At 38.0% G+C, this 24,452-nt stretch overlaps 1 protein-coding gene across 2 annotated transcripts; it reads left to right on the forward strand.

Annotated features, from left to right (window-relative positions):
- The first annotated feature begins 8,227 nt into the window (after positions 1 to 8,227).
- Positions 8,228 to 23,505, forward strand: LOC110694513 (non-lysosomal glucosylceramidase-like). Of its 2 annotated transcripts, XM_021871701.1 has the most exons (19): positions 8,228 to 8,404; positions 8,696 to 8,806; positions 10,052 to 10,108; positions 10,211 to 10,281; positions 10,557 to 10,656; positions 12,585 to 12,655; positions 12,789 to 12,889; positions 12,975 to 13,078; positions 13,170 to 13,223; positions 13,326 to 13,381; positions 13,496 to 13,534; positions 14,156 to 14,300; positions 17,219 to 17,400; positions 17,481 to 17,548; positions 17,629 to 17,701; positions 17,802 to 17,863; positions 17,957 to 18,887; positions 19,223 to 19,513; positions 22,837 to 23,505. In XM_021871701.1, the coding sequence occupies exons 2-19, from the start codon at positions 8,699 to 8,701 to the stop codon at positions 23,111 to 23,113; spliced, it is 2,790 nt and encodes a 929-aa protein (XP_021727393.1). In that variant the 5' UTR covers positions 8,228 to 8,404; positions 8,696 to 8,698; the 3' UTR covers positions 23,114 to 23,505. The 2 variants fall into 2 exon arrangements, with proteins under 2 accessions (XP_021727393.1, XP_021727394.1); XM_021871702.1 differs by lacking the exons at positions 8,228 to 8,404; positions 8,696 to 8,806; positions 10,052 to 10,108; ... (3 more) ...; positions 12,789 to 12,889; positions 12,975 to 13,078 and having other exon boundaries at positions 13,198 to 13,223; positions 13,477 to 13,534.
- Positions 23,506 to 24,452: the final 947 nt, after the last annotated feature.

Below are 24,452 nucleotides of genomic sequence, written 5' to 3' on the forward strand. Positions count from 1 at the left end.
CGAGGCATTGAGGCTAACGCTGAGAAGATCCGAGCGGTCTTAGACATGAAATCGCCCAAAACCATAAAAGAAGTTCAAAGGCTGACCAGCTGTTTAGTTGCACTCGGACGATTTCTGTCAAGATCAGGGGATAAGTGTCGTTATTTTTTCCAAACTATTAAGAAGAAAGCAATGTTCGAGTGGACAAAGGAGGCCGAGGAAGCCTTCGTACAGTTGAAAAATCATTTTCATACCCTTCCTTGGCTCGTTAGTCCACTCAAAGACGAGAAGCTATATGTGTATCTTGTAATTTTAGATCATTCCTTAAGCGTTGTCCTGCTTGCTGAAAGGGACGGCCATCAGATCCCTGTGCATTTCATCACCCACGTTCTGCATAATGTCGAGCTTAGGTATCCACCCATTGAAAAGTTCGGCTTGGCATTGTTCATGGCATCAAAGAAGCTAAGGCTCTACTTTCTTGCTCACTTGATTGTGGTCTACACGGACCAACAGTTGAAGAAGTCGTTCACAACATTAGAGGCCAATGGTCGAATGCTTAAATGGGCCTTAGAATTGAGAGGATTTGATATCACATTCAAACCCAGAAAAGCAATCAAGGGCCAAGACTTTGCAGATTTCTTGGCCGAAATGACACAGCCAGACTTACAGCCGGCAGGGGACCATATCTGGAAAGTTTTTGTGGGTGGAAGTGCAACAACGACCGGATGTGGCGCTGGTATCATATGTCAATCTTCGGAAGGAGACAGGTTTGAATATGCGTTGAGATTTCAATTTCAAGCCTCTAATAACGAGGCCGAGTATGAAGTACTCCTGGCCAGCCTTAGAATGGGTAAGGCGGTCGGGGCAACAAAAATTGATGCTAGCTCGGACTCTCAGCTGATAGTCAGCCAAGTGAATGGTGACTATGAGGCCAATGAGCCGGCCACGATGAAGTATCTTCAGATGGTGAAGGATGAGGTCAAGTGCCTAGAGCACTTCACGCTACAACAAGTTCCCCGGTCCGAGAATGATCAGGCCAATGCCCTCTCTAAGCTAGCTTCCTCGGCATCATGCGATACTCCAAGATCTATGTTCTGGGAGTCAAGGAAAAGAGGAGTATCAATGCCGAGCCTTTGCAAATCATTAACAGAAGCTCCACGTGGATGGATGGAATTATCTCCTATCTCAAGGAAGGAGTTCTTCCGACGACCCTAAAGAGACCTGGCTGATAAAGAAAAAGGCAACATAGTTTGAGATGAAGGGGGAGGACTTGTTCAAAAAAGCCTTTGTGGAGCCCTACTTGAAATGTATTACACCCGAGAGGGGGCATGAGGTGTTGGACGACCTTCACCAGGGGCATTGCGGATCACACATAGGCGGATGAGCTTTAGCTAAAAAAGTTACCCATCTGGGGTATTACTAGCCGAGCATGAATTCAGACGCCATGGAAATGGTGAAAAAATGTGACAAGTGCCAGAGATTTGCAACCCTCATTCACCACTCGGCAAATAGCTTTTCGGCCATAAGTAGTCCACTTCCCTTTACAAAATGGGGCATGTACATCTTGGGGCCGTATACTCCAGTATCCGGACAGAGGTGGTATGTGTTAGTAGCTGTTGACTACTTCACAAAGTGGGTTGAAGCTAAGGTCGTCAGGGATCAAATAGAGAGATGTATCTGCCTTCATCTGGAAGATTATTATCACACGCTTTGGTGTGCCGCAATCAATGGTGTTTGACAATGGACTGCAATTTGAGACCGGCCAGCTTAAAGATTGGTTAAGCAACCAGGGCATAACACATTGTTTTGCCTCGGTCGGAAGCCCAAAGGCAAATGGCCAAGTTGAAGCATACAACAAGTTGATCTCCAATGGCATCAAGCGCAAACTTGAGAAAGCAGGCAGCCTATGGGCTAATGAATTGGTCAATGTGTTATGGTCCATTCGTACGACAGCAAAAAGTTCAATAGGGGTGTCCTCATTTTTTCTGGTCTATGGCGCTAAGGTCGTGCTCCCAATTAAGATGTATGAGCCTACTCTTCGAGTAATTCTATATGATGAATAAGCCAATTGGGAGGCCGTAAAGACGCCCTAGACTTCCTTCCAGAAGCTAGGGGCAATGCGACGCTTAGACACGAAATTTATCATCTAAGGATGACGAGGGCATATAATCGTAAAGTGTCTAAGGAGCCGCTTAAGATTGGTGACTTGGTCTTAAGAAAGATGAAAGCGGTAGGCCGAGCCAATGAGGATGGCAAGTTAACCCCAAAATATGAAGGGCCTTACCGGATCAGAGAAGAAGTCTGAGATGGTACATAACGACTCGAAGCCTTGGATGGTCGTCCCCTTCCTCGTACATGGTATACAGACAATCTGATAAAATATCATGTATAAATCTTTGTACTTACCCAAAAGTTGTATATACAACTAGGCCTAAACGGCCGAGCAATGTAATTAAAGCCATACGGTAAAAAACAATGTAATTTTGACAATATTAGTGAAAAAGTCAAACATTGTTATTTTTGCCATTTACTTTGTACATTTACTTATTATTAAGCAGGAATTCCGACTAAAGCAATTACAAAGGTGGCTTGCAACTTAGCAGCTCGGCCCTTGAGAAAGGTAGAGTTGAATAAGTAATGCCGCCCAAAAAGAAAATTGAAGCTGCTTGCAATACAACAGCCCGACCACTGAAGGGGCATGATCAGATGGCCGAGTAAAATGCTTAGAAAGGGAATCCCCCCAGTTAGGAAACTCGGCCATAAATGCCAAAATGGCCAATCATTCCGTCCGGCCCTAGAACGGTCAGACGGATGAAAAATAAGGTAACCCATTAATTGTCTAAGGTATTTTTACCCAAAAGGAAAGGGCATACCTAGGCATCCGAGCCCAACAAATAATTAGAAATAATCAATTTGAAAAATTACTTGAGATATCATGAGTGGGTCTGAGAGATAGCATCAAAGGACGACTATGCACAAGCCAATAAAGCGGACGACTAACTGAAATTGATTCGGCATTCACCTAGTCCAAGGGAAATCATTATTATGATTTGATTAACTTACTAGTCGTCATACCATCTAAGGTATAAAATCTACTAAGTTAATCAAACCTTTTTGAGTATGGACTAGGCGAAATGCTGAATAAAGGGACATACCCCCAGTAAAGCATTTGTACGCAAAAGTAGAAAAATAAGGCATGAAAAATTGCTCAAAAATGCTAAGTATGAATGAAAAAAGAAACTTCATAAATTAAGGCCTTTCAAAACAGACGGAAAAATTAAAAAGAGAGTATATTACAAGACCGCTCAAAATAGGCAGCCAGAGATGAGATTGTTCAAAAACAAGAAAATAAAATTGAAGTTTAGAAAGCTTCAAAACAGCTGTTGGAGGACCTGAGCTCTTCACTCAGCCGGCTTATCATCTTTGGCAGGCTCCTCCTCGATCGACTTTCCATCGCCGGACACAGCGTCAGCAGGCTTTTTTCGGCCGGCTCCTCCTCACTAGTCGGCTCCTGCTCCTCCTCAACATCATCCTCCTCGACTTCAGAGTTAGAGGAAGTCTCATCAAGAACGGGAGGGGGTTGCCTGACGTAGTTGAGGCGCTTAGTAAAGCGCTCCTTATAGTAGGCTGTCGTACCCTCCTCGACCATCAGGGAGAAGACCTCGTAGAAGCGGCTCTTCAGCTTTTCCTCGGCCCTATGCTCTATACGGATGACCTCCATGGTATCTATCTGGCGAGGGGCCTTCAACTGCTCGGACAAGTCTGCAATGGACTTGTTCAAGTGCTCAACCTCAAGTTTGAAGGAGTCTGCTTGATCTAGGGTCATCTGAAGAGCTTCCTAGGACTAGGCCAACTCATTCTTCAGTTTCTCGGAGGCTTCAAAGCCCTCTTTCCACTAATAGGCATTTGCAACCGCCTCGTCCCACTACAGCTGAAGCGCCTGTCTGGCAAGTTGCTGTCGTTGGAGTGCCTCGCCAATCTTGACGATGTCCTTAATTTGCCGAGTTGACTTCTCGGAGAGAGCCTTAAGGGCCATTTTGTAATGGATTTTCTATAGGGCCAGGTTGTCGGTGTTCTCCTCTTGTAGCCGGTTGATGGTGGTCCAGGCCGCCTTGATCTTCTCATTCTCCTTATCATTCCAATCCAGGAAGGCACTGAGCCTGAGGAAGATCTGCATTCTGACGAAAACACATCAGCAAAAGCAAACTAGGAAAATAATCTAAGTATGAAAGCAAAAATAAGCCATGGAAATGCTACCTCGGCACTGCAGTTGATCATTGGGCCAAGGAGGCCCTCATTTATTCCATGGAATTTGTCCCGCTGCTCCTTAGGGACAACCCATTGCATGGCCTCCCTAATAGCTTTCCGGTCAGTGCCTGTGAGCGACTGGCCGGGTAGCTTCATGTGCATCTCCTCGGTAGTGTCTGCACAAAACCAAGAAAAGTGTTAGAGTGAACAAGCAAGTTCTTAAAATCACAATTCAATAGCCGTACGAAGATTTAGCTTACTGTCTGAGAAAGATGGAGGAGATGAAAGGTTGAATGAAGGAGGGGGCATTAGCTCATCCTCTTCCTCTTGTGTGCGGCTGCGTTTTCCTTCGGCTGACTGAGAAGAAGCTTTCTGCCACTCAGATTTATCTACTACCTCGATATGTGGAGTTGAGGCCGAGTTTCCGGTCGTTTTTGCCGGGGACGACTTACCCTCATCGTCCGTATGGACGGACTCATCGTGGACCGCCTTAGTTTGGGGATCCACGGGCTTGGAGACCCCACTAGGTGACAACAAGGGTGGCTCTCCTTCAGACTGCTTCGAAGTAGTTTGCGGCGTGACCTTGGCCGCTTTAGTGGAAGACTTAGCCCTTGAGGTTGTTGTCTTTCTGGGTTTGGACGACTGACCGTCCTAAGAAGCAGAAGTCGGCTGCTTTCTCTTCAACCGAAGAGTAAGAGTAGCCGCCTGAAAGAAATAGGATAAAGTCAAATGAAATGAACAAGTGTCCGAGTAAAGTTGAGACGGAACACCTTCTTAACCAATTAACTCGGCAAACAAAGACAAAAGACAGCGTTCGTGTGAAATCAGATAGCATATTATTCCTAACATATCGACGCAGCCTCAAAACAAGTTGAATTGTGTCCAAGTGAAACGGGGAAGGACTCTTCCTCAAACACACCAGCTCGACACAAAAAAAAGGGTTTTTCTATATAGTAACCCTGTTAATTTCACTTTTTTACATTGTGCCCCAACATATATCACTTTCCACACTGTAACCCCAATATACATTTTCTATCGATTTGCACGTTGGAAAATATTTCGTTAAAGGTTTTGGGGGCTATTTTGGCCCTTTAGGGTTCAAATTGAACTCAGATTTCACAAAAGAGAAAGGTAAATGCCTCATTTTGCATATTAAAATATGAACACGTAAATCGAGACATTTCTTAATAAGCAAAACAAGGCATTTAAGTTATTTTTTTTTTCCAAATCTGAGCTCAATTTGGATCCTTAAGAGCTAAAATAGCCCCCATTGACGGAAGGTTTTCCAACGCGCAAATCGATAAAAAAAATATTAATAAATGGAGAGTTTGCTCCACTAACGTAATTTTTTAACGACGGGATAACGGCAAGGTTACCGTATGGAAACAAAATGTATATTGGGGTTATAGTGTGGAAAGTGATATATGTTGGGGCACAACGTAGAAAAAAGTGAGATTAATAGGGTTACTATATAGAATAACCCAAAAAAAAAAGAACGGATTGTCAGTATCTCCTTAGCCAGGTCGTGCTGCTGTTGGCGGAGTTTGTACCGCACTAAGTCCAAATTCAGAGGACAACACTGCGTCCAACTCAACAGTTTCGGCCGAGCTTCCTCCCCTAAAGCCTTGGCTGCCTCTAGAAACAATGGTGCCTTCAGGCACCAAAGGCCTTTTGCCCTTATCTTTCCTTCACCCAGCGTCCGCCTGGTTTCCAGAAGGAGGAGCGCTGCGAGGGGCCATGTCGGCCGGTTCAGCAATATGAATGCCCGTTCTAGGTCTGGCCGACCTGGTAGTTTGGATTGGGGGTTGTTGAGGATTTTGGACGGACGCCCAGCGTTCCCCTGAGAAGAGGTAGGATGCCTTCCAGAAGATGGAAGCTCAGAAAACATCAAGACTGAGCTAGTGATTTATGAGAAGCGTGGTTCCGGATTTCGCCTGGACGCTTTCATGGTGGAAGAAGTGCCTTAATGATTTTGGCGCTCTTCAAAAGAGATGGTCACTTCGACCATGGAACATTCACTACCACTAATAGTAGTTGTATTTGTGTCCTCCACGTTCGTGTTACTCGGATCGTAGGGGACTAAAGGGTTTACCAGACTGTCGTCTGAGTTTCTAGAGGCCTCTTTTTCGTACGTCTGTCTCGTACGTGCCATGCTCGACTGCAAGGACAGAGAAGAATAAGTGGGGGTGAGTTGGTACGCACTAGAAATAGACCCACTCCATAGAGAGGAGGACTCGTCCTCGTCCATTCTACACTCCTTAGTCCCAGGCGAACGGCCGACCTCATGAGGAGAAACGGACGAAGCCGATTGTTGTGTCAGTTCGTGTTTATAAAAATAAAACAAGCAAAAGAAAAAGGGAAAAAGTAAAGAAGAGCAGGCGGTGACCTCTGTACGTGTAGAAAACTTTGAAAGTCTTTGAAGACCTTGAAGGTTGACCGGAAAACTTAAATACCTAACCGGCAAACTCAAAGAACGCGGTGGAGCTCTCAAACATTTGGGAGGAAAATAACTTTCTCTCTCTAAAAAAGCTCTAACTTCTCTCTAGAATACGCAAGTTTCCAAAGTATCCAAATGAAGTCAAACAACTTCTATTTATAGACCAAATTTATAACAGCAAAATGGTAAAACCATCTTTCCCACCCAGAAGTTCGAACGGTAACTTTTGAAAACAGTTAACCAAGAAGCTGAATGGTTAAAAAACCGCTCCGTCATATAAGACGGGAAAAGGTACAGACCCACTAACGACGTGTCAAAATAGACGACCAGGTCATTGGAATTTGAACCGTCATTATGCTAAATACGGATGACAGGTGTCCCCCTCAAACCAGTTGGCACAACCTATCCGCCCAATTTTAAGACTCAAGTCCATTAAGTAAAATCAGGCGGACTAAACAAGGCAGACAACCCAAAGGAGAAATCCCTCTGATGGACGGACGACAACGTTCGTCTTCCACCAATGATAATGCTCCATCCGCCCGACACTCGGACGACATCGGACAAGTAAAAGATTAGAGGAGGCGGCCCGTATGGTACGAGTCACTCTCTCTTAGGGGCAAATGTTTGGGGTAAAAATACCCCAACATGTGGTCCAATCCCATAGTGACACGCTACCCAATTAACGGGTGACACGTGTCCTTATAGGAAGATGACATGTGTCAAGCATGAAGAGCACCTGAAATGAGAGAAAAGACCCCCTTACATTAGGAGGCCCAAATCCCTAGAAAGCCGCAAAACGGCGCCACTATAGGACACATGGCATCACCTGATTGCGTCGCCAATCAGAGCCCAACTTTTTAGGGAACTAACCCTATAGGGGCACACATTTCCCCCTATAAATACCCCAATCATTTATGATGGGAGGGATGGATTAAGACATATCATTCTAAGAGCACTAAAAGCTCCAACTTCACTCTACTTTCTCTCTCTACATTTATTCCGTTTTAGGTCACTAACTTGATCGTTGGAGGCGAATATCACTAATTTTGCAGGTGTCCGCGTCCATCCGGCCGTGTTCAAGGCCAGTATCCAGAGGGATTCCAAAAAACCCGGAAACAAAAGTCTTTTTAGGTGTACAACACATTCTTTGACTTACTTCCCCCGATTTTTTTTAGTTGAAATGTTTCTTTAGTCACATTAACCAATGCACAAATTCAACAATTCATATCTTTAATTACCGATAAGCAAAAATTTTGAAAATTTGATATTTTGAAAATATATATCGTGACGAATCTAATAAGATTCCACACGACTATATATTTTATGACGTATAAAGCACAAAATATGGTCAAAGAAGAATAGGTGAATAGTGCTAAAGTCAAAACGTGTCAATTAAAAAAATTGGAGGAAGTATATAATTAAGATGATATTTTTTTTAGGGAAAATATTATCGAGATGATTGATTGATGCAAAAGGTATTATTTTACAACGAAAAAGGAATATTGAGTGGTTTCCTTGAATTTTTTTATACGAATAAAAAAAAATTATTTTAATACTTGATCGGAACAGTTATGAAAATTTTCAGTTTTTTTTTCCTTCAACTGAAAAGTCAAAAAATCTGAAAGGGGCGGTCCTTGTTATTTAAAAATTAAATAAAATATAGGAAAATTGAGAGGAAAGTATTTCAGGTTATTACAAAGTCTTCCAGAAAAATTGAATTTCAGAATCATTCGTTCATAGGTAAGTCGATGGATATTGAATAATCTTACATATTCTTATTTATTTGATCACTCTTTACATAGCCAGTTCAATGATTGATTTTGTTTTCAGATTTGGGGGTTGTTTGAACCCATTGAAAAATACGAATTTACTAAAATAAACTTGATCAAGATTTTCTACTTTGTTTCATGTTTTCAGAAGAAGAAAATTTAATAATTGTATCACTGATTTATGTTTTCTTTTGGTATGAATTGAGGGTATTGATGATCTATGGCTATATTTGTGATTTGTATATGATATTTGTTGGTGTAGAATATGGTTAACCCAGGGGAACCTGTAAAACCGAGTTGGCAGCGGAAGCTTGACCATGACGAAAAAGTTCCTTCAGAGTTCGGGCTAAGCGTCAGGGAGTGTGTTCAATTGGTGTGTTATTTGATTTCAAGTGTGCAATTAGTTTTGTAATTAGAATTTATCTTATTCTTATTGAAACTTATTTATTGTTTTTTATTTTTTATTTTTTGTTTTTTATTTTTTTGGCTGCATTCTGAGCTATTATATTTTGTATTTAAATCATGGAGTGGAATTGAGTTTGGCATCAGCGTAGCGTCTGAGATTGTTTTCAATCAAGGAAATTCTTGAAGATCTATAACTAGTTTTGATGCTTTTCTTGATTTGTTTGTTCTTAGTTTTCAACAAGCTTCACTCGTTTGTTTAGATTAGCACTATTTTTGGATAGAGAGAAATGGAGAGAAAAGAAGAGAAGAGAAAAGGAGGGATGCATATCCTTTGTTTGGATATCTAATGCAAGGAGGGAAGGGGAGGGAATTGGAAGGATGCATTTTTCTTCTCCTTTAAATAAACCAAATCCCTCCATTGTTGGAGAGGTTTGGAAGGAAAATAGGTCACCTTCTCCCTCCCTTCACCTCCCTTTCCCTTCTCTCCGTTTCTTTCCCCTCCCTTTCCCTTCACTATTGTTATTCATACACAATGTAACACCTTGTTTGGATCAAAGGAAATGGAAGGACAATCAGGGAAGAGAAAGGGAGGGGAGCAAACCCTCTTGTTTGGGTAAATGATTGGGGGAAGGAAGGGGAAGGATTCATTTTCCCTCTCTCTTTAATAAGCATAATCCTTCCAAAATTGGAGAGATTTGGAGGGAAAATGGAGCTCACCTCCCTTATCCCTTTCTTTTCCCTTTCCCTTCCCTCCCCTTCCTTTCTCATCTTATTTTCTATCCAACAAAGCGTAAGAGTTCTAAATCTGATTATTAAAGCTTCACTCACCTTATTTGGGGGGTTTTGGAGGATGGTTTGAATTAGCTTCACTCACTAATTAATTTAATTTCTCTTTGATCAGGTGTCACTCGCCTAATTTAAGGGTTTTTATGCCTAACGTCACTCGTTAAACACAAAGAAATTAGTCTGGAAAATACGTCCAAACTAACAAAGAAATGAATCTAATTTAATCAAGAAACAATCGTTTTATTATTAGGGGAGATCATGCCTTTAAATTACTCTTCTTTACCCCAATTTGGTACTTTGTGGCTATCTTGGTTTCGAAATGGTTAGGCTATTAGATCTTTAGCCATTGTATTAATATAAGGCATAAATTTTTCTTGATTTGCTCATTATTCATTTCAAGTATCACCCTTTGCTTAAATTATGGCAGGCCCCTATAGGTTATAGGCTTTGGCGTCATGTCCGAGAAGAAGCTGGCAGAGGAAGGGTAATTTTGCCCTTGTTGAAAAACTTGTGTAAAGATTTGATGATGTTTTTGTGTTTACATGACCATTTTTGTTAGTCTTATAACCGAACCTTCTATTCTCAGGGGGCAATTATTGATCCTTTCTTCAAGCGTACTGTCACATCTGACCATGGAGTTCCCCTTGGAGGAATTGGGTAAATTTTTGATTTATTTTTCTACTAAATGTCATTAATGATGTACCATCATTTAATCTTTACTTAGACCTGCAGTTAATTTGTGAAATTTTTTTGGAATCTTGCCATTGCTTTCTTCTCATGTTGTGTTATTGTGTGACATAACTAAAATTCATTTCCTGAGGCTGTACTCTTTTTCTATGTTGAATATTGAATTGCCAAGTTACCATCTTCTGCTCATGAAGGTAAATCATACTACTATAGCTGATTTTTCTTTCCTTTGAACCAATTTGTAGAGCTGGAAGCATAGGAAGAAGTTACAAAGGCGAGTTTCAGCGCTGGCAACTTTTTCCTAGAACATGTGAAGATAAACCTGTTTTGGCAAACCAATTTTCTGTAAGTGCTGACATTAATCTATATGGTTTGGGTGAAGCACGTAACAGTAATTTTTTTTTACGTAGAATATCTTCATCTCCTATTGTTTTTGATGGAATTTGTTTTTTAGTTAGCTGTTTCTCTTGAGTAGGATTTTCTAATCTATGTATTTGGTGCAGAATTTTCCTTTCATTTTCACATCAAGTTTGTGAAAAATAAAGCTGTATACTGAACTGTTACTGATTAAATTGGCATCCAATGTGGTCTTGACTCTTCTTTATGATAAAGTAATTCTTTGCATATGTTAGTGGTGTGTAGCTAGTATGGTGCAGAATATGCCTTTCATGTTCACATCGAGTTTGTGAAACTAAAGCTGTAATGCTTCGGAACTGTAATATTGATTTAATTTGGCATCCAATGTGGTCTTGATTCTTCTTTATGATAAAGTAATACTTTGTATATGGTAGTGGTGTGTAGCTAGTATGGACTTATTGAGCTATTGCTATTGTAGGCTTCATTTCCTACATACATGCCAAATTTAGTGTTCAACGGAGTCAACATTATTGATGAATACAGGTTAATAAATTTCTTTTCATTTCTTGTGGGGCTATAACGCTATACATCCTCTAGCTAATACGTGATGTAGTTTAGCCAACAAGTGTGCAAATTTATTTCTTAAATTTTTTTTTGTTCTTCGAGTTTTATGGATCTCAGTTTAAGTTGTTTTTGAGTTAAGTGAATCAACAATTCTTATATATCAAAGAAAATGATTTTTGCCAATCAATTGAAATGTAACATAACCAGAGAATTGATATATAATCAATCAAATTTATCCCCCTTCCAAGACACTATCATTGATTTTTTGTGTTTTGATGAACAAGGAAATAAACAAGCAAAAATGATATACCTTGTCTCAACAGTCATAATGTTTTAAGTGGACAATGCTTCAATCGCTAATGTGTCGCAAAGTTTGGTTATAGATTAATTCATCACAAAGAATAAGGCTTTTTGTCAAAGGAACACTCACAAAGATGCAAATGGAGAGAGAAATTCTCATGTATTCATAATTCATTAAGTTAATACAAAACATATCTCTCCTTTTATAGGTGGCTACCATAACACTAATCAATTTTTATTAAGAGCCCTTGGATTACAATCAAATGGTTAAGATCAACTTCATTATAAACAATGAATGCCGAAAATTTCATAATAGGGATGTTGCCTGACTCTAGGACCAAGTCATGCAAAAAAACTTGAAATATACAGCGAAACCATAAAAAATTAGCTTTACCAAAGGTGAAGTTGTTCAATTAGGTGGACAAAGGAAGAAATATTTCCTCACATACTAATCTTGAGGTCTCACCACTATTCCTTGACCTTCCTATGAACCCTTATTCATTTAAGCCATGTTATAAAGTAGGATAATCATCCAAATAGCTGTTTTGGGCAAAATATTAACGTTGGAAACCAGGTCAAGTATTCATATATAATCTATGAGTTTCTTGGATGCTATCACGTCAATGAACTAATGAACTGATTTTGCTAATCAAGTGAAACATTGCATTACCAAAGAAATTAATTTGTTAACTGCGAGATATTCTGATGACAAGCTAGAATAATTTTCTGATGACAAGTTAGAATAAAGTTTTTTTATTTCCTGAATTATCCTATAGGCTTACAATATGTTTTGTGTGCTAATTATAATCATGTTGCAGTTTTTAAATTATAAGAGATCTGTGTTATATTCAGTCTCTCATTAATCTGTACCAAATCATTTTGATGGACATACTCTCGCTACTTAGCTCACCTTCAATTTTAATTTGTGCTATGGCTCTGAAGCTGTGTTGTTTGAGGAACATTAGCTATGTTTTGACGAATTCTTTATTATTAGCCTTTTATATGTTGGAATGCTGGATAGACTATAATACTGCAACTCTCCCTTTTTGTAGGTTTTTGTTTCTCATCCAAATGGTGAAAAATACTCTTCTGTGCTATGTCCACCAAATCCTGAGATGCTCAAGTATGTATATTTCCATGTGTTTACTTTATTTGTTTCTAATTCTAGAAATTGCTATTGATTGCATTGGGGATTAAGTACATAATGTCAATTCGATGTTGTGGCTGCAATTAAGATCACTTCTGGGCTGAAACAGGGGAACCACTGCAAGAGGTATTGAAAGTTGGGATTGGAATTTAAAAGGAAATAATTCTACATATTATGCTCTGTATCCAAGGTCTTGGACTGTATATGATGGTAATATTTGCTTGATCTTCAACTTTGTAGCTTTGATAACAATCTTTCTGTTGCATCTGGTCTCATCGGTGGTCTTTGATTGCAGGTGAACCTGACCCGACGCTTAGTATTGTTTGTCGTCAGCTTTCACCTATCATTCCCCACAATTATAAGGAGAGCAGCTTTCCTGTAGCAGTATTTACTTTCACGGTAAAATTACTGGTCCTATAGCTTTACTAGTCCAGGTTCATAGTACTTTGACCAGGCATCTTTTTCATCCAAAAACTCAAATTTGCTTCAGCTATCAAACTTTGGAAGTACAGAAGCGGAAGTTAGCTTGCTTTTCACTTGGACGGTGCGTTATGAACTTATCTATCATGCCTTTTCATATTAAAAGTTCTAAGTTGTTTGTTATTTCTTATGTTGTACATAAATAATAGTCTTGATCCACTTTCAGAATTCTGTGGGTGGAAATTCTGGATCTAGCGGTAATCACTACAATTCAAAAATCACGTAAGAGTAGCTAGTGATTTCAGCTCGTAGTCTCTTATATTTGCTTTTCTTGTATCTATTTTGACGACACCCATTATTTTTATCTGACATAAAAGGCCATATATATAATATCAGGATGAAGAATGGCACACGTGGTGTAGTTTTACATCATAAGTGAGTGACTCTACTTTTTTGCTACAAGCCTACAATCTTATCTATTCTAAGTAAAGCTTTCCAACGTGTTATATTTTTGCTAAGAATACATGCCTTCTCTAATTCTCTGTTTCTTGTACCTTTTAATATGTAAGAAGACTCTGAAAACACAACGCGTAATTGATTACGACGAGCAAGTAATTGGATGTCAAATCATATTGCATATTAGATTACAAGTGTTAGCCAAAAAGAAAAAAGTGTAATCAAAGGTTGATAATCTAAAAAAAGTTTTATCAAAAGTTGTTAATCTAAAAAACATTAGAGAAGGTACTCCCTCCTTTATCCGACTGCTTCACTTATAATTTTTGTTCTTAATTTCTATTTATGTAGAATATTAGTGCAATAGTTTGCTAGTTTAACCAATGCACTTTAATCTGGATCTTAAATTCCAATGCAATAACTAAGAAGTTCTTATTGGGTCTGCTTAACCTTAAAATATATGTGAATGATGGTAGTAGACTAGTAGTAAATTTCTGAAATTTCTGTATATAAGCTATTGAATGACCATTCCACATTTTTTGTAAATTTTTCAAAATTGCTTATTTCATATACTCATCAGTTTTGAAACCTCATATGACACAGAACAGCAAATGAAAATCCCTCCGTCTCCTTTGCCATTGCCGCAGAGGACAAAGATGGGGTTCATGTCTCAGAGTGTCCATGCTTTGTTATTTCTGGAGATTCAGAAGGTATTACGGCGGAGGATATGTGGAAAGAGATGAAAGAGGTTAGTTCCTTATTGATGTGTAACCTTCACCAAAACAATCAATATTCAGAGGACCAAAGATATAAGCAGAATATATATACTTGGTTCACTAATTAATTAGTTTAATTAAGTAAAGACACTTAGTCTTAATCTCAATACCGCACACAAAATTTGAGTACAGATTGATTAACCCACAAAGATTAAGACTTTTTCACAAATGAAAGCTCACAAATATGCATATGGAGACAGAAATCTTATGTATTCATAGATCATCAAAATTTGTTCTTACAAAACACTTTTCCTCACTTTATAGGTGGCTTTTATTATCCAAATGGAAGAGCCTTAGGATTGTTTTTGATTAATCAAGATCAATTAGTTAAATACCAAAAATACAAAATCTGCTGAAAATTCGCAGAAGTTCCACCCAAGCAATGGTCCCCTAATTAAGTGGGTTGAGGTGTTTGTGAAAGCTATCAATCAATCAAAGCCTTAATCCCATAAGTGGGGTCAGCTACATGAACCAAAAGTGTTTGTGTAAGCTAAAATTTGAAAAAAACAAAAAAAGAAAAGAAAAAAGAAGTAAATCCCTGAAGCAAGGGTAGTCCTACATGTGCTCGAGGCATGGGCAACCCTTTTATTCCTGCCAGCTCAATTTGTAATGCTCATAACTCCATTTTTTGACCAAATTGAGCTTATGACCTTGCTATGGAAAACTCTTAAACTCAATTTTCATTTTAAAGTGAAATCACTGTGAAAGGATTTGTAACAAACCAATTATTGTTGTCTGAAGTTGAGCCCCTCACTAATGACCAATCACTTGTGTATGTTTTAATTCTTATATGTTTACATATCCACCATCAAAGGTAATCTTAGGACACTAAAGTCACCCTTATTACCCAAAGCCACATCATAAAGCAGCCGACTAAATATTTGTTTTTATAATAAAATATAACACCATTTAGAAACTAGGTCAAACATCCAATTTCAATCCATGCTTTATGGATGGTCCCACTTCATTTTATCTTGCCCATTTTATTATGTATTATTAGAGACAACAACTTCTTTTGTTGTGGGAACCATTGAGATTGATGCCGTAGAGAGGCTCCAAGTCATATGATGATACCAGAATGGTCCCCTCTGATGGTTAATTTAGTATGAATTTGAGGTAATGTTAGAGAGAAAAAGTAGAGAAAAGGGAGAGGATTTGCTGTATCTAATTCAGGTGGGTAGAAAGCTGTCCAATTATCCTAAAATCTGGAGCATTTATAGCACATCATTGGGTCTGATGCTCCCAGGAGGCGACCTAATTTTCTGCGTTATGGTTGACGGACTATTCCTGAGAGACACTTTAGGGCTGGACTCCTGAAGCCCAAATATCAGAGGAATAAAGGGTCGTCATTCCTCTGATTTTCAATGACATTTCCCTTGGGATTTCTAAGTGTTATGTGTATGTGTTGACTTGTAATAGGAGATGCTTGTGGTCATTATTCCCTTCATCAGCTCTGATTTCATGCATATCAATGGTAAAGACCTCTATGATAATTTGATTTACATTATGAGGTTTATAATATTTCATATTTTTCCCATACTGCTTGCATAATTGTGCCAGAGTGCTAGTTGCCACTTGTCATGCTATGTTGATCCTGCTTTGAGAGTTTGCAGTTGTTATGTATCTAAATCCCTTGTTTATTCAAATATTCAAATATCTTTGAATAGATCTAATATATCAATATATGGGTATCTTTTGATTTAGTGTAACCACTATTTTAACTAGTTTACGGTTTTGCGCACTTTTGAAACAAACGAATTGAATCCTCAATGTCTCATAGATCATGCCTAATTTTAGCATTCAAGGAATACTCCTCATCCACTCGTGAATTTAGTTTAGCAGTTAGCAGCTTGTAGTTTTACAATTGTGTTTTTAATGGTTGGGTCCACAAAATTTTATTGTAACTCTTTAGCTCTAATTTACTATGCACAAAATTAACAAAGCAATTAGGCCCAACTATGCACATACTACTTGGACTTAAGTGAATGGATTAAGCCCAATCTACAACATGCACTATGTAAAAATTCTAAGGCTTGTGGGCTATGAAAACCATGAGCTTATGTAATAAACTAAAGACTGATTGTATGAAACAGGACACTATAACAGTGAATGCAAGTCGAAAGCTTGACTCTTGATTAAACTAATTTACAAAACTTACAAAAGGGTAGTAGGTTTAGCCTACAAATCTCCTATTAGCAACTTGAGGCTGCCGCTCTATTTTCCAAATAACTCAATTTACGCATACCCCATCAAGGCTAGTCCTCCTTTATATACTGCAGTAATATTACCAAAAGTACTCTTAACATTAATGACTATTTGTCTCTTACCGATCAAGTATTCAGAGCTCAGTTTGTCACTCCTAGTGCTTCATGAATTGCTACTGCCCTCTTCCCCTTTTTGCCGATTCTGCTCTTGTCCTCATCTCCCTTTTTGCTGATTCTGCTCTTGTCCTCTTCCCCTTCTTGGTGATTCTGTGCTGCTGCTTGTCCCCCCTGTTGCCTTTGCCTTGTTTCTGTTCTGCCTTCCTGTGTGACCCCGTAAGGGTGGCCGAGGTGGTCTCATGTCCCCCGGATCCGTCACAGCTTATTGACAAGCTAAACTAGAATGCAATTAAAATTCAGTAAACAGGGAATCAGTTGAGCTGTTTAACAAGCCCAAGGTACACAAGAAATTTTTGCTTAGAAGCAAACAAATTGAAGTTCATTGAGTTCAAAACCAAAGTGATGAATTCTGCCATAGTTGTTGCCTTTGAATCCATGGAGTTTGTAGCATGTGTTTGCCTCTCTTTTCTAATATTCTTGAATATAACTAATGGGGTGTCTACTGAGTAGTCTGGATTGTATGGGCTCTTTACTACTGTTGTGTGCTGAGTCTTGTTCTCTTGATTTAGCATGGATCCTTTGATAACCTCAACTGTCCAGCGACATCGGCTCCATCAAAGCCATCTTCTTGTATTGGAGCAGCAGTTGCAGCTTCAACTATTGTACCATCAGGATCTACACGTACTGTCACATTTTCATTATCATGGGATTGCCCTGAGGTAACATTTTCGAAAGGAAGAACGTACCACCGGTAAGTCTAAAGACTCATAGGATATCTTTGACTATGATCATGCTTAGACTTTGTCTTATTCTCTATTATGACTGGTTCAGGCGGTATACGAAGTTTTATGGCACTTCTGGTAACGCAGCGGCAGATATCGCACATGATGCTATAGTTGGTAAGTGATGTAATTTTGAACATCATGATCGATTGAGTTATCTCCGCTGAGACAATGCTTTTGGTTCCTATCCTATGTAGATAATCAGCGTTGGGAGTCTCAAATTGAAGCATGGCAGAAACCTATACTTGAAGACAAGCGATTTCCAGAATGGTGAGTCTGGAACTGCAATTTTGCACTTGTGTTGGGTCTTGTAACTAGTCTGCATTTCTTTTACCATGTGACTTTTTTTCATTTTTGTTTGTTTTGTCAGGTATCCTGTTACTCTTTTTAATGAGCTTTATTACCTTAATGCCGGGGGAACTGTGTGGACAGGTTTGGAATTGGCTTTGTGACTTCAGTCTTAGTAATCAGTATCGTTTGGTAAATTTGACATAAACTTTTATAATTTATATACATTAATTGCAGATGGCTCTCCTCCACTGCAGACTACAGTGACTATAAAGGAAAAAGAATTTTCACTTGAGAAGTCTAACTCTGATTTTGTAAACACTACCACCAATATCACTACACAAAATGATATGGCTGTCGATATCCTCGAGAAAATGACTTTGATACTTCAGCAAACGCATATAACAGCTAATTCTAATTCTGCTTTTGGTCCCAATTTGATTTTAGAAGGGGAGGAAAACATTGGTCAATTTCTTTACTATGAAGGCATTGAGTATCACATGTGGAACACATATGATGTTCATTTTTATGCGTCGTTTTCTTTGGTAATGCTATTTCCAGAGCTTGAACTTAGCATCCAGAGAGACTTTGCTGCAGCAGTTCTACTGCATGATCCTAGTAAAATGAAACTTCTACATGACGGGAAATGGGCGTCAAGGAAAGTTCTTGGTGCTGTTCCACATGATATTGGGCTTAATGACCCATGGTTTGAAGTGAATGCTTACAACCTCCATAACACTGACCGATGGAAAGATTTAAACCCAAAATTTGTTCTCCAGGTATACAGGGATGTCGTAGCCACAGGTGACAAGAAATTCGCACAAGCTGTTTGGCCTTCTGTTTATGTGGCGATGGCCTATATGGATCAATTTGACAAGGATGGGGATGGTATGATTGAAAATGATGGATTTCCTGATCAGACGTATGACACATGGTCAGTCTCCGGTGTGAGTGCATATTGTGGAGGGCTTTGGGTTGCAGCACTTGAAGCAGCTTCAGCCCTAGCTCGTGAAGTTGGTGATAAGGGTTCACAGGATTACTTTTGGTTTAAATTTCAGAAAGCAAAGGCTGTTTATCTGAAGTTATGGAATGGTTCGTATTTCAATTACGACAGCAGTGGTGGTAGTAATAGCGCATCTATCCAAGCTGATCAATTGGCTGGACAATGGTATGCTCTAACTAATTTGTATCTTGAAACATAGATACAGCTCACGAATTGGAGGATTTTATCTCTGAATATTCTATCAGAACAGTTGCAGTGGGATTTTTCATTTTACTGTGGACCAACTATCCTTTGGTTTAGAAACCAAGTATGAAGCAAACAACTTTTTTGGATGAATGCTTCCCAAAAATGTTTGGGCTTTTATCTTAGGGAAGAGAAGAACAAGTTTCCAAATTGGGCTGTGTATCCATCATGATAATGACGATGATTCTTTATAATTTATTTTCTTTTCTTCTTGCTTGCAAGAGATATGTGTAAATAAAGCTCACTTCTGGTTGCAGGTATGCTCGAGCATGTGGTCTAACACCAATCGTTGACGAGGAAAAGGCAAAATGCGCCCTTGCCAGTATTTTTGAGTTTAATGTGATGAAAGTAAAGGAGGGGCGACGAGGGGCTGTCAACGGAATGCTTCCCGATGGAAATGTTGACTTGTCATCAATGCAGTCAAGAGAGATATGGTCTGGTGTTACTTATGCCCTGGCGGCCACCATGATTCAAGAAGGATTACTGGATATGGGTCTTCAGACTGCATATGGTGTTTTTGAAGCCGTTTGGTCAAAAAAAGGACTTGGGTGAGTTTTCTTACTGTTGCTTGTTCTTCTCCATATTTGTTGTTATAATAAACATAGACTTCATCCCACATCATGATATGTTTGACATTTGTGCAAGTATAAATGCGAAGTCCACATGGGTGCATTTAGAAAGGCATTAAATAACCGCCTTGCACTTCTAATTGGAACTCATTATGAACAATGTTGTGTGATTTCTACTATTAGAATAATGATTGAGGCATCCAATTCTATATGGAGTTATCAAGAAAGGAATTACAAAAATTCAGTTAGTACTACCATAATCCTGATGTTGTGAATATAGATCCAAGTGAAAAATTTGAATGTAGTAACTGCAATGCTTAAAATAATTGTTAATGCTGAGGGTTGTGGTGAACCTCACGATTGTAAATTTTTTGACTAAGAATGGAGCGATTTTATGTGGAAAGAAGAGGTGACAAATCTCATAGGGGAATTTTTACTGAATGCTAGGGCATAGAGTTCCTTTAAACCTAATTATTTTGTGAATCAGATTGGGTGTGTTTTTTTTGATATAGAAACCACATTAATTGACCCAATTCAAGATTTTTTGGAGGCTTAGTTTACTCTTTTAATGTTGATCGATTTTGCTAGTTTAAAGATGCAAAATAAGCAATAGGAGTTGATTAATGTCAATTTCTTTCTAATGTCTTCCACAAAATACTCTAGGATAGCCCTAATTTTAGAGCATTAAAGAGAAGCAAGGAACAACACTATTATGGAATGGCTCGTGGCCTATTTACCCATAAATCTGAATATTGGATCATCAATATCCACACTTAGTTTTAAATATTAAAGCTAAGGCGATAGGGATCCCCTATGCCTTTTTGTGCCTTAATGAACTTCATTAAAGCGAGGCACACTTATAAATTTTAAGAAATTGGTACAAAGAATTTGTCCTCAGCCCACCTGTGCATCTTTTTATTTTATTTTTTATTTTTATTATTTATTTTTGTTTATATACCCTTCTCACTGTAGGATTCTCCATCTCTCATAACTCTAAAAGCACAAAAGACACAATAATGAGGAAATGGGAGTGGTATTCATATTGTTTATTTATTTATTCGACAATATGACAATATATTTAGGACCAAACTTTTCTTAGTGAAGACTGGCTTAAGAAGCTGGAAATTACACCCCAAATCTATTCTTTGATTAGATAGTCCACTTATGAGCTAGCTTTAAGGATCCTAGTAATCAATACTGTTCCACAAGTTGACAAGTCAAACGCTTGAGAGTAAAGGGAAGATAAGGGTATCCCCTTCTCTCTAGCACAAGTAGATGTGAACTTGTGAATTCGAAGTCGCAAGGTAGGTTTTCAATTATCTCCACTAACCTTTGATGGTTGCCATGTTCTGATTGGAGTATCACAAGATATACACAAATCTAAAGGTATGTATGCTTCTAGGGTCATCCTAAAAGTTGACCTTCCTCGGAAAATTACCTCCGATGACTTGAACTCCTGGTCATTTACAATTAGACTATTGGCATTATGACAAAATCAACAAAAAGTTCCCCGTTTCTACACCTAACAATAGCTACTTGGGGGAATGTAGGGTTGAAAAGAACAACTTTGTATTGTTTGGTGTTGAGAGTGAGCAATTATATGCTATCTTTGTCCTAGTTACATGTTCATGTAAATGATTGAAGAGAGACTGTAGTTTCGGTTATTGGAGGTTTTTCTAAAAGTGGATTGTTCCATGTATCAAACTTCACCGTATTCAAAGATGAGCCACTAGAAACGTTTTTTGCTTTATTTATTTATTTATTTATTTTTTAATTTATTTTTAAGAAAAAGTTTATTATTTTATTTTTGGTGGCAAAATCTAGAGCCATTTTCTAATCCAAGCAACAACTCTTTTCATGCCTAGCATTCATAGCACGTCTTGTCTCTAGCTGCAGCCTATAAGATTTTCTCTTCACTCCTGTTCCTACCTCTAGATAAAAAAACATTACTTATGTTTCTTCTGAATTTTTTGAAGATGAAATGACAAAATAAAGAGACTGGACGCACAAGAACCAGTAGATTAGGGTAAAACGGACCCTGTATGAATGAATTTATGTTGTTCGGTTGACAAAATTGTAAATTATGGAGCCTTTCAAGGTCTTCATCCCAAAATAACTAGGGTAATCGAACAATACAATTGACTTCCAAAATTCACGTTGCCTTTGGTCATCAATGGCCAGTGGTGACCCTCTTGATCACCAGGTTGCCCAAATGGTGATTCTTTTCGGCTCACTAACTATGAGAATACCACGAGAATTAAGTGCATGGCTATGGGTTTCACACCATGTGAAAAAGTCAAAGACATGAAAGCTATCTATTGGCTTTCAATGACTTAGTTTTGTTTTACATGGGTTTCCAATTCAACCTTTTAACTAGCCTTCTAGCACTTGCAATGCACGGGTTGCTCATAGGTATATAATATAATTTTTTGTTTTATAATATGTTTTAAATTTAATGGAAAAATAAATAGTTTATATAGGAGAAAAAGGGGTTGGAAATTGAATAAAATTGAAAAAGCTATAATTAGGGGAAAATGAACTAAACAACATTTATATATATATGTATTGAATTAAGGCATTTTTTTTTTTTAATTTTTTTTTTTATTAAATGTTAGGAGGGGGATACAAAGGATAGGGTAAATGAGATGACATGTGGCATTGTTCAAGAAGATGGTTTGTGTTTTTAAATACTAGGTATAGATATATGTTATTCTAGCAATAAATGAGATTATCTATCTATACTTAGTATATAAATAACACAAACCACAAATAACATGTGTCCTCCTTCCCTTTATTCAACTTTTTCTTTTTTTTAAAAAAAAACTATTAATAATTCACTATATGTATTTAATTTTCTTCATATCCCCTAACTTAATACAAAAACTATTTATGGGTGCATTTCAATTGTCACTCATTCCTCTTCCTTTTTAATTTTAAACTCTTCATTTTCCTCAAGAAAAAAACATGTAATAAACAAAAATGAAATAACAAAAACATTTTTTTATTTTATTTTATTTTATTTTCTAATTTTACTATTAATATTAATCGCACGGGCCAAAATGCTAGTTATCCTTAGAATAGCATGAAGTTACTGATTCTTCAAAAGAAAAAATTATATTAATAATCTCAATAACTACTAAGTTTTGAATGGTCAAATTATGAACTTAAGGCATGTTTCATGAGCCTGGCTGTAGTCATGAGCAAGATCTTGCAGTTGTAGCTTCTTTCAGCAATCAATTGACTAATGAACATAAGTTTGAAAATATGTTCTCTGTTTTAACCCATAATTCTTGCTATCGTAGGTACTCCTTTCAAACTCCAGAAGCTTGGAATACCAATGATCAGTACAGGTCGCTCTGCTATATGCGCCCGTTGGCTATTTGGGCAATTCAATGGGCATTATGCCGGCCAGAGCCCTCAGAGTCGGAAACACAACCAGAAGTGAACGAAGAATATTTGGCTAGATGTCACTTAGGATTCTCAAAAGTTGCTCGTCTTTTGAAGTTACCGGAAGAGGTAGCTTCCACAGGTCTAGTGCAGGTTCTTTATGATAAAACTTGCAGGAAGATGTGGAATTGATTACACATTATTTCAGGGATTCATATTCTTGGTTTTTCCCATTATTGTATACTTGTATTGTCAGAAGTCTTTCTAGACCATATTCGCTGCAAAAATGAGTACAATTTTATTTTCATTGAATAACTTCCGGGATAATTGTGGATGTTACCATGTTTGGCCATCCTTTATCTCTGTGTTTACGTGATACTAGGGCCATATTATACGACTTTAAGGTGGTCAGCTAGTTATTGTGGCTAGCATATTTAGTCAAGTATATTTTTCTGCCGTTGTAAGAGAGAAAATTGCCAAGAATTCAACCTGATGAGTTTAGTAAACAAACAAGATTGTACAATCCCAGTAATGTTTGAGACCATATAGTGATTAATATTGCATGGACAAACTCATTTGAACAATGATCAATCTGAATTTTATTTGAATAATGTAGTCAGATTGGTTCCAACTACTTAGTTCAAGTGTTTCAAAATTAATACATAGGGATCAAATGAACCCATTTCATCAACTATAAGCAAATTACTTCAAACAAAGTCAAATAAAATCTGAAAGCAAACAAAAACAACAAATTATCAATATTGAAACAGACTAAACCAATATGGATCAATTTAACTTCAATAGAACAATGTAAACTAGATTTGTCGTGTATAATTTTGAATAGTTGAATAAAATGTGCTAATCAAACCAATTCCAAACAAACATAAGAGCAAAGTAACTCAAATGGTATTCAAATAAAAAAAGTACTACTTATTGAAATTAGATCAAAGAAAACCAACGTGGATAAACTAAAACTTGATCAATTGTGTAATAAAATTTGTCCATATGATTTAATAGACCCATTTACATAAACTATAAACACATAGGATCATTGTAATTAAGATAGCATCTGAGTACATGTAAGATGACCAAATACCCTGTATGATAAAACTAAACTATCTTCGATCAAATGCATTGGGTGCGTGCTAGGCATGGATGCTTCGCGTTGGAAGGGCGCTAGTTGTTTCGGGGTTTTTTGGAATCCCTCGGGATACAGGCCGTGAATACTGTACGGCCGCAGACACTTGCAAAGTAACGAATATTCCGTTTGACGGAATATTCGCCTCCGACGATCAAGTTAGTGATCGGAAAACGAAAGTATTTTAGAGAGAGAAAGTAGAGAGAAGTAAGAGTAATTTAATATGCCTTTAATGAGATGTCTCTATCCACCCCTCCATCATAAATGATTGGGGTATTTATAAGGGTGGGAATGTGTGCATTCTAGGGTTGGTGCCCTAAAACGGAGTGCACTAATTGACGGCGCAATCAGAGGGAGGTACGTGTCTCTTGGGGGCGCCATTATGGTGCCTTT

The sequence above is a fragment of the Chenopodium quinoa genome, unplaced genomic scaffold, assembly GCF_001683475.1.
Source record: "Chenopodium quinoa cultivar QQ74 unplaced genomic scaffold, ASM168347v1, whole genome shotgun sequence".
NCBI classification, from domain to species: domain Eukaryota; kingdom Viridiplantae; phylum Streptophyta; class Magnoliopsida; order Caryophyllales; family Amaranthaceae; genus Chenopodium; species Chenopodium quinoa.

Bases quoted from the DNA above. Each gene is read 5' to 3' on its own strand.
- LOC110694513 (XM_021871701.1), top strand. From the start codon at position 8,699: ATGGTTAACCCAGGGGAACCTGTAAAACCGAGTTGGCAGCGGAAGCTT. The intron at 10,282-10,556 runs GTAAATTTTTGA...ACCAATTTGTAG, and splicing joins GTTCCCCTTGGAGGAATTGG to AGCTGGAAGCATAGGAAGAA. The intron at 14,301-17,218 runs GTTAGTTCCTTA...CTCTTGATTTAG, and splicing joins TGTGGAAAGAGATGAAAGAG to CATGGATCCTTTGATAACCT.